We start from the raw sequence: 10,838 nt of genomic DNA, 5'->3' as shown, positions 1-10,838 counted from the left end.
TTTTAAAATACAGATGCTGTAAATCAGAAACAACAGGTATTGCGGGAAAAACTCAATAGGACAGGCAGCATCTGTCGATTGAAATCAGAGTTAATGTTTTGGGCTGAGTGATTGTTCTGAGGAAGGGTCATTCGATGCAAAACCTTAGCTCCCATTTCTCTCCTCAGATGCTGCCAGACCTGCTGAGCTTTTCTTGCATTACCTGTTTTTGTTATGTAATTGGAACAACGCTTTTTTAGTTTTATAATCTGGTCCTCTTGCAATAAATACCAGGATTCCACTTGCCTGTCTTATTCAGTGCTGCACCTGCATCTCCACTTGCTGTGGTTCATGCACAAGGACACCCAGATCCCACTGCACGGACCCACTTTAAATGTATTCTCATTTAAATAATTGTTTGCCTTTCTATTAATAAGCTCGCACTTATCCACATTATACACCATCTGCCAGATTCTGGTCATTCTCCTGTTCTATCAATATCCATCTGCAAACTTTTCATCACCGCCTGATTTCCTCACCTATTTTAGTATCATCCACGAATTTTGCCATGCTACTCTCTGTTCCTGTTTGCAGCTCATTTAGATAAATATTTCATATTTATTCATGCAAATATTTTAAAATCTAAATATCATTTGTAATAAAAATAGAAAGTGTTGGAGTTGGGGGGGCAGAATCACACCAGCTCTGGCAGCATCTGCGGAGCGAGTTCAGTGACTTCCCTTCAGAACCCTGAAATGCGATTAAAATATCAGTAGCCTTGCTTTAATATTTTTGCTTTGGTTTTATTATGTGCTTGTACCGAGCTGCCATTCAGAAGGAGTGCTGGGAATTAACATACTACAATTTGGAAAAAAAGCTAAACCTAGGCCAATAGGATCGCAGTAATAATGACCACACCCTTTGGATAAAGGCTGGAGTGAAGCGGAGCAGTCTGCAATTCAGCACCTCACTCCCGGATTCAAGTTCAAACCTCGCTTCCCTCTTGGTAAGTGCACTTTCACCGATTTTACTTATGCTGCCTTTTGTGTCTTTATTCATTCCGGGGATAAAGTAGATCTTGTCAATTTCCATCGATGTCCTGAAAGCTCTTTGGTTCCCAAGTGGGATCGATTACAGTAAATGTCAAAAAAAAAAGTGCATTCGATCAGCAGTGATTGGGAAAAGATTTGAAACTTCACTTAATGCAGTAAGGGTTTCAGTTTAGGTCAGTTGAGTGTGGCACATCTGCCGAATGGTTTTGCAGAACTCTACAGCTGTTCATGCAACTTCCACACCCTTCTGTAAAATCAACATCGCTTTTTAAAAAAAAATGGCCCCCGCGGTCCTAATGTCAGACTCAGAAATGTCTGAGACTTTTACTCTCCTTGTAGCTGGGGCGCTGGTGGGAGGTGGGTGGGAGGTGAACTGTGATTGACTACAACGCTGCAGGAACATCTTCAGCCATCTCCATTTTGAAGGTTTCTCGAAAACTTTCTGGAGTCAGCGCGGTAGGTTTGTGGTTGCTGTGTTTAGTAGCGGAGGCTGACGGAATACAAGGAGCTATAAAGCGGACAGACTGTAACTCAGTGCAGCAATCAACTAACTCAGTGGAACTGTCGATTTCGAAGCTACTTGGATGCTGCCTGAACTGCTGTGCTCTTCCAGCACCACTAATCCAGAATCAGTGGAACTTACAGCTGTCCCCAAGTACAGACTGTAATACAGTGCAGGCTGTATTGGACGAATGGTTTGGACATAAACACATTCCGATTGTATGTGAGTGCAGACTGTAACAGACTGTTGAATTCCAGCATCGACAGTACTTTTTTCCCATCTACATTACATTCTAGGCTGTAACTCTGTGTGAGCTTTAACAGCCTGTAATGTAATGTAGATGAAAGCAAAATACTGTCATTGCTGGAATTCTGAAATAAAAATGAAGTGCTGGAGGAAGTCAGCAACTGACAACATTTGTGGGGAGAGAAACAGCGAAAACGTTTCGAATTAAGTGTGACTTTTTTGGGAGTTGAGAATTATTTCGGGTTTCCAGCATCTGCAACATTTTGCTTTTGAGTGTTTGAAATTACTGCAACTTCTCTTCCAGGTATGCCCATCTTAAAGAAGCCCCTGCGTTTATAGAGTCATAGAGATGTACAGGACGGAAACGGACCCTTCGGTCCAACCTGTCCATGCCGACTAGATATCCCTACCCAAACTCCAAAGCGATTTCTTTTTTAACCCCGTTCACTATTATTGCTTTCCATTGGCCTCTTAATACAGTATTTGACAAAGTAACAAAATACAAGCTGATGCAGACAGCAACTAAGTACAGGCTGTAACCGATTAACAGTGCAGATTATAATAGACTGTAATGTGCAGCTGGCTGTAACAGACTAACACTGCACACTGTAATATGAAACAGGCTGTAACAGACTGATAATGCAGACTGTAACAGACTGTAATGTGAAGCAGGCTGTAACAGACTAACAGTGCAGACTGTTAATAGACTGTAATATGAAGCAGGCTTTAACAGACTAATAATGCAGACTGTAATAGACTGTAATGTGAAGCAGGCTGTAACAAACTAACAGTGCAGACTGTAATAAACTGGAATGTGAAGGAGGCTGTAACAGACTAACAGTGCATACTGTAATAGACTGTAATATGAAGCAGGCTGTAACAGATTAATAATGCAGATTGTAATAGACTGTAATATGAAGCAGGCTGTAACACACTAATAATGCAGACTAACAGACTAATAATGCAGACTGTAATAGACTGTAATGTGAAGCAGGCTGTAACATACTAATAATGCAGACTGTAATAGACTGCAGTGTGAAGCAGGCTGTAATGGACTAACAATGCATATTGTAATAGTCTGTAATGTGAAGCAGGCTGTAACTGACTAACAGTGCATACTGTAATAGACTGTAATATGAAGCAGGCTATAACAGACTAACAGTGCAGAGTGTAATAGACTGTAATGTGAAGCAGGCTGTAACAGACTAACACTGCAGACTGAAATAGACTGTAATGTGAAGCAGGCTGTAACAGACTAACAGTGCAGACTGTATGTGAAGCAGGTTGTAACAGACTAACAGTGCATACTGTAATGACTGTAATGTGAAGCAGGCTGTAACAGATTAACAATGCAGTCTGTAATAGACTGTAATGTGAAGCAGGCTGTAATGGACTAACAGTGCAGACTGTAATATGAAGCAGGCTGTAACACACTAATAATGCAGACTTTAACAGACTAATAATGCAGACTGTAATAGAAGGCAGGCTGTAACAGTTCTGTCACCACACTATAGGAAGGTTGTGGAGAGGGTGCAGAGGAGGTTTACTGGAAGGTTGCCTGATTTGGAGTGTATTAGCTATAAGGAGGTTCGATGAACTTGGATTGTTTTTCCTTCGAGTGTCTGAGGCTGAGAGGTGACCTGAGAGAAGAGTATAAATTTATGAGAGTTATGGATAGAGTGGATAGTCAGAGTTAATTTTCCAGGGTGGAAATGTCAAATGGGAGGGGGAATAGGTTTTAAGGTGAGAGGGAGAAAGTCTTAAAGATGTGTGAGGCCAGCTTTTTTGACACAGAGGATGCTAGGTTCTTGGAACACACTACCAGTGGATTAGTTTAGACTGGCACCATGGTCAGCACATACATGGTGGGCCGAAGGGTCTTTCTTCTGCTGTACTGTTCTATGTAACAGACCTTTCTAGTTCAGGCGATAAGAGATTTGGTGCAGGTTGTAATAGACCGTATTACGACACAGAGTGTAACCACAGTGGGGTGCCGCCTGGTTACCCCCGATCGCTGATCCCGATCACTTTGGGTTCTGTTGATTTGTAAATCTTAAGGATGTGGCGGTGCATGGGTTAATGAATCCAAAATGTTGTCACTGTCAGCGTTGATTGGATTTTAATGCCTTCTTTCCCCCTTAAAGTAGTGTTTTTATTTCTAACGGAGTAGAAGTATAAGTCGCAAAAGTCTGAGTGATGAGAGAAAAGTGTAGATATTTGAGTTCCAGGTTAGTACCGTGGTGACAATCGCATGTAATCCTACGCTGTTGGCTGTGAGCAGGATGTGGGCTAGGTCCATTCCGGTATAAACCTCTTCCGTTCCTTATACCTTCCTCTATCTGCGCACTCGCTTGCATCTCTTGATTTGAAGAGTGCTGTGACTCCTGTTCACAGGGTGTTTATTGGCAATGCCCTGCTACTCTCCTGTGCCCAGTATTAGGTATTGGGAGTAATTGGGCTGGGCTGGCAGCGGGAAGGCTGGGGGGGTGGGGAAGTTTGGGAAGCAAACGCCTCCAGTTCCATACCTATAGGTCCTTATAGGTGAACAACAAATTCCCGATATAATACCAAACCCTGCTATCACTGATCTAAAACCAGGGTCAATTCAAACCACTAGTAGGAAGCTGCAGAAGACATTGATGTTAACTTTCGGAATAATGCTGCTTCCCTGAATTACATTGTCCTATTCCCCATATTGTTTAATTTCCCACTTTCCAGCAACAAGCTAAAGCACTTGTAAAAAAATTCGGTAATGGACAGATGAGATTCACTACAGTGTGGAAACAGGCCCTTTGGCCCAACTAGTCCACACTGACCCTCTGAAGAGTAGCCTACCCAGACCCATTTCCCTCTGACTACTGCACCTAGCATTATGGGCAATTCACCTGACCTGCACATCTTTGGACCATGGGAGGAAACCCACACAGACACGGGGAGAATGTGCAAACTCCACACAGACAGTCACCTGAGGCTGGAATCGAACCTGGGAACGTGGTGCTGTGAGGCAACAGTACTCACCACTGAGTCACCTGTGCCACCCTATTAAAAAACGACCCCAATCCCTGGCTTAGGAAGATTCAACAATTATTGTTACAATGAATTCCACATTTCAACCAACTGAAATGCGAAGATTTCTTTTTAACTCCTCATTTGGATTATCTTCCTGCCCTGAGTACTGTCAGTAATTTATCATTATTTGCATCCTAAAATTCTTTAGACTTTTGTAGACCATCCTTAGCCTATTCCCACAAACCTCTCCTTTCAAAGTTAATGCAAATTGCATGCAACTTCCTGGAAGATCATTTATGACCCATCATTAATGTAATAGCACACACCATATGTTTCACAACAAAACAGAGAAAACAGGGACAGGAGTAGAGGCCATTCAGCCCTTTGAGCCTGCTGTGCCCTTCAATATGGTCATGGCTGATCCTGTATCTCAAATGTCATATTTCTGCTTTCCCTCCATACACTTTAATATCTAAAAAAACTCATTAACCTCTTTCAGTGACAGCGTTCTGTGGGAGCAAATTCCACAAGTTGACCACCTGCTAAGAGATGTTTCCTCATCTCAGTCATAAGTTGCCTACCCTGTATCCTGAGATTGTAAGCCCCGGTTTTAGATTCCCCAATCAGGCAAAGCAGCCTCCCTGCAACTAGTTTCAGTCAGAACCCCTCTTAGTCTTCCAAACTCGAGTGAGTACAGGCTCAGTCTAACCAATCTTTCTTTATGGAACAGACCTTCCATCCTCAATATCAGTCTAGTGAACATCCATTGCACTCCCTCTATAGTAGTGAACCAAAACTGCACACAATATTCTCACCACAGCCCTGTGTAACTGCACTAGGTAGTCCCTACCTCTGAAATCCAATCCTCTTGCAATGAAGGCCAACATATCATTTGCCTTCCTAATTTGTTGCTGTAATTCCCTGTCTACTTTCACTGAGTCACATATAAGGACATCCAACTCCCTTTATGCATCCACATTTCCCAAACAAACAGTCCCTGGATTGCGAATGTATTCTGTTCTTCAATCCATTCACAAATTAATTTGTACACAGGTTAGAACACGCAGGTCAATATAAAATAGTGATATGTAAGTACAGGAACTGTCTGTAGGTTGGACCTTTAAAATTACACCACTGTATGGGATCACGTTCATAAATACATTCGTAATTATGGAAATCAGGTCCCCTGTGTATCACCATTTAAATCCTACTCTGCCTTTCTGTTTCCACACTGAAGTGTGAAAATGCACGTTGGTACACTATATTGCATCTGCCCCATGTTTACCCACACGCTCAAGTTGTCTAGATCATCCTTAATCTACCTTGCATCCTTCCTACACCTCCACCTAGTTTTAGTAAATCGGCAAAAAGTAAACACTCCGCTGGGATTCAAACATCGAATGCCTTAGCAGCACCTAGAATTCTAACATGCTACTCACTGTGCCGCTGTTAAAACATAATTTATTCCCCAGAAGATTCAGTAAAATGTCAAACTGATTGGGAGGAATAAGTTCTCAAAGATTTTGTATTTCTAAAGTCAATTTAAATTCAACTTTAAATAATTGGGAAAGAAATGCATGAAAAACTAGAGGAGTAGCCATTATTTTCCAAATATACCAAAATGCTAGTGAGGTTTTATTTCTGTTTTTAAAAATCTTAAAAGATTTGTTCATAGAAGTAGTCTTGATAAACCTACCAACGTGAGTGTCAAGCACAAGTTGGAATAGTCGAAGAGTTAGTTATTAAACAATTTTCTGAGGGCATTGAGTATTCACCTTTTAAGTGGTTACATGTTTTGTAATGGATAAGCTTTACAATGATCTCAGAGGATTAACCTTCTCTTTGTCCAGACAGGATACCATTTTCTTGATCAGCTTGGAATCAAATCAGTGCCAGAGTGGCACTGTATTAAGATATTTATTGGACCATCTGGTCTCAATCTCTTTCAAGCAAGAGAGAACTAAATTAAGACATTCAAATTGAATCATAAATTTAACACTGGGACATAGGGTGGGGCAATTGTGCAGTGCATAAGTGCAAAAGATTGTTTTTAACCTCATGAATATCCAAATTTTGTAACCATTTTGTTCTCACTCATTTTAAAATCTTGACTCTTTTTTGGCTGGAATAGGTTCTAATTTTTGTTTGAGCTTTATTACCAAAGCCTTCATCTGTTTTTAGTTAATTCTTTCCTGTGGGTAAATTACAAAAAGATGCTGGCATTTACTGAGTGTCTGTACTGCTCCAGATAGTCGCTCCATTGTAAAATGGAGGATATAGAAATCCACTGCATTTCACAGATGATTTGGGTCATTGCCAATCTATCTTGAATCTTAATACATGTACTGACTTTTCTTTGAAATTGTCCACAGACGAAAAAAAACCTTAAACCTCAGCATTCCGTTTGTTGTTCTTGCTTATTGCTGATGTAAATCTCCAGGTATCCATGAGCCAGTCTCCTTTACTCCCCACAGATAATGGCTTTTCACAAGGCTTTTGAGAATGTTGGCAAAAAGCCTGGGCTGACCGTGTGGAGGATTGAGAAACTGAATCCTGTCCTCGTTCCTGAAAATCTCCATGGGAGTTTTTACACGGGCGATGTCTACATTGTATTATATACATCTCCAGATTTTAACTATAATGCCCATCTCTGGATAGGTAAGTCTATGTTCATATTTGCATGCGGACTTTAATGCAATATTGATTAAAGCAGTTTGTTTTAAGTATGTTAGGCTGATATTTGATTAAATACTTTCTTCCAGGAAAAGAGTGCAGTCAAGATGAATCTGGATCTGGTGCCATTTTGTGTACTCAACTGGATGACTGTCTCGGTGGCAAACCTAAACAGTATAGAGATGTACAAGGCAGTGAGTCCAACATGTTCGTGGGCTATTTTAAAGGTGGACTTGTATACAAGGTAATGTAGACAATAAACATGACCTTTATGGACTCAAAACAGAAATTGCTAGAGAAGCTCATCACATCTGGCAGCATCTGTGGAGAGAAATCAGAGTTAATGAGCAGCATGGTGGCTGAGGAGTTAGCATTGCTGCCTCATGGTGATAGGGACTCAGGTTTGATTCCAGCCTCAGGTGACTGTCTGTGTGGAGTTTGCACATTCTCCCCGTGTCTGAGTAGATTCTATCCCACAGTCCAAAGATGTAAAGGTTAGGTGGATTGGCCAAGCTAAATAAGACCATAAGACATAGGAGTGGAAGTAAGGCCATTCGGCATATCGGGTCCACTCTACCATTTACTCATGGCCCACACTTTCTCCGTAGCCCTTAATTCCTTGCGAGATCAAGAATGTATCAATCTCTGCCTTGAAGACACCCAATGCCCCGGCCTCCACTGCGCTATGTGGCAATGAATTCCACAGACCCACCACTCTCTGGCTGAAGAAATGTCTCCTCATTTCCGTTCTAAATTTGACCCCTTATAATTTTAAGACTGTGCCCATAGGTCCTAATCTCCCTGCCTGACGGAAACAACATCCCAGCGTCCACCCTTTCCATGCCATGCATTTTCTTGTAAGTTTCTATTAGATCTCCCCTTAACCTTCTTAACTCTAATGAATACAATCCCAGGATCCTCAGCTGTTCATCATATGCTAGGCCTACCACTCCAGGGATCATTCGTGTGAATCTCCGCTGGACACGCTCCAGTGCCAGTATGTCCTTCCTGAGGTGTGGGGCCTAAAATTGGACACAGTATTCTAAATGGGGCCTAACTAGAGCTTTATAATGTCTCAGAAGCACGTCACTGCTTTTACGTTCCGACCCTCTTGTGATAAATGACAACATTGCATTTGCTTTCTTAATCACGGCCTCAACCTGCAAATCAACCTTTAGAGAATCCTGGACTAGCACTCCCAGATCCCTTTGTACTTCGGTTTTATGAATTTTCTCACTGTTTAAAAAATAGTCCGTGCCTGTATTCTTATTTCCAAAGTGCAAAACTCACATTTGCTCACATTGAATTTCATCAGCCATTTCTTGGACCATTCTCCTAAACTGTCTAAATCTTTCTGCAGCCTCCCCATCTCCTCAGTACTCCCTGCCTGTCTGCCTAACTTTGTATCATCAGCGAACTTTGCCAGTCTCTTTATCCAGATCATTAATATATAAATTGAACAGCTGCAGCTCCAACACTGAGCCTTGCAGGACCCCACTTGTCACCAGCTGCCATTCCGAACAAGAACTTTTTATCCCAACTCTCTGCCTTCTGTCAGACAGCCAATCCCTAATCCATGCCAGTAGCTTGAACACTATGGGCCCTCACCTTACTCAGCAGCCTCCCGTGAGGCACCTTATCAAAGGCCTTTTGGAAGTTTAGATAGACAACATCCACTGGGTTTCCCTGGTCTAACCTACTTGTTACCTCTTCAAAGAATTCTAACAGGTACACAACCTCCCCTTCCACTGTGAAGACTGATACAAAGTACTTATTAAGTTCTTCAGCTATTTCCTTATCTCTCAGCACTAGCCTTGCTGCATCAATTTGGAGCAACCCAATTTCTACTTTTGCCTCTCACTTGTTTTTTTGTGTATTGAAAGAAACTTTACTATCATTTCTAATATTGTTGGCTAGCTTACCTTCATATTTGATCCTCTCCTTTCTTATTTCTCTTTTTGTTATCCTCTGTTTGTTTTTGCAGACTTCCCAATCTTCTGATTTCCCAGTGCCCTTGGCCACTTTATAGGCTCTCTATTTTTCTTTGATACATTTCCTGACTTCCTTTGTCAGCCATGGCTGTCTAACCCTCCTCGGAATTTTTTTTTCTTTAGGGATGAACCTCTGTACTGTGTCATAGATTCTTTAGTGTGAATTTTTTCAAATTTCTAGACAATTCAATCAGTTCCTAATTTTGGCCTGTTAATGAGCATTTAAATTTCAATTGTAGATCTATCTAACTGTATGACCTGTGAAACCAATCTGAAGCCCATCTAACCTACACTATTCCATCATCATCCATATATTTATCCAATGGCAATTAAAAGCCCTTACAGTTGGTGAGTCTACTACTGTTACAGGCAGGGCATTCCACGCTTTTACTATTCTGAGTAAAGAGCCTGCCTCTGAAATCTGTCCTATATCTATCCCGCCTCAATTTAAAGCTACATGCTGTCGTGCTAGCCATTACCATCCGAGGAAAAAGGCTCTCACTGTCCAACCTATTTAATCCTCTGACCGTCTTGTATCTATTAAGTCACCTCTTAACCTTCTCTCTAACGAAAACAGCCTCAAGTCCCTCAGCCTTGTAAGACCTTCCCTCTATACCAGGCAACATCCTGGTTAATCTCCTCTGCACCCTTTCAAATGTTTCCACATCCTTTCTATAATGCGGCAGTCAGAACTGTACGCAGTACTCCAAGTGCGGCTGCAACATGACCTCATGGCTCTGAAATTCAGTCCTCTACCAATAAAAGCTAACACACCGTTTGCCTTCTTAACAACCCTATCAACCTGGGTGGCAACTTTCAGTGATCTGTACACATGGACAATGAGATCTCTCTGCACGTCCAAACTACCAAACATTTTACCATTAGCCCAGTACTCTGTATTCCTGTTACTCCTTCCAAAGTGAATCACCTCACACTTTTTTACATTAAACTCCATTTGCCATCTCTCAGCCCAGCTCTGCAGCTTATCTATGTCCCTCTGTAACCTGTAACATCCTTCTGCACTGTCCATAACTCCACCGACTTTAGTGTCATCCATAAATTTACTAACCCATCCTTTTATGCCTTCATTCAGGTCATTCATAAAAATGGCAAACAATAATGGCCCCAAAACTGATCCTTGCAGTACACCATTAGTAACTGAACTCCAGGATAAACATTGTCCATCAACCACCACCCTCTGTCTTCCTTCAACTAGCTAATTTCTGATCCCAACCGATAAATTACCCTCAATCCCATGCCTCCATATTTTTTGCAATAGCCGACTGTAGAGAATCTTATCAAATGCTTTACTGAAATCTATATACACCACATCAACTGCTTTACCTTCATCCACCTGTTTGGTCACCTTCTTAAAGAACTCAATAA

General features: G+C 41.5%; 1 protein-coding gene across 1 annotated transcript in view; it reads left to right on the top strand.

Annotated features, from left to right (window-relative positions):
• Positions 1–852: 852 nt before the first annotated feature.
• scinlb (scinderin like b) overlaps positions 853–10,838 on the top strand; it is a 43,492-nt gene continuing 33,506 nt past the window's right edge. Inside the window, exons 1-3 of the mRNA XM_072574652.1 lie at positions 853–985; positions 7,263–7,446; positions 7,551–7,705. Of these exons, the coding sequence (XP_072430753.1) occupies positions 7,266–7,446; positions 7,551–7,705 (336 nt within the window). The 5' untranslated portion in view covers positions 853–985; positions 7,263–7,265. The remainder of the gene's footprint in view (positions 986–7,262; positions 7,447–7,550; positions 7,706–10,838) is intronic.

The sequence above is a fragment of the Chiloscyllium punctatum genome, chromosome 7 (assembly GCF_047496795.1).
Source record: "Chiloscyllium punctatum isolate Juve2018m chromosome 7, sChiPun1.3, whole genome shotgun sequence".
Taxonomy (NCBI): domain Eukaryota; kingdom Metazoa; phylum Chordata; class Chondrichthyes; order Orectolobiformes; family Hemiscylliidae; genus Chiloscyllium; species Chiloscyllium punctatum.
Note: the sequence above shows the minus strand (reverse complement) of the source record. Positions and strands in the feature narration are given on the sequence as shown.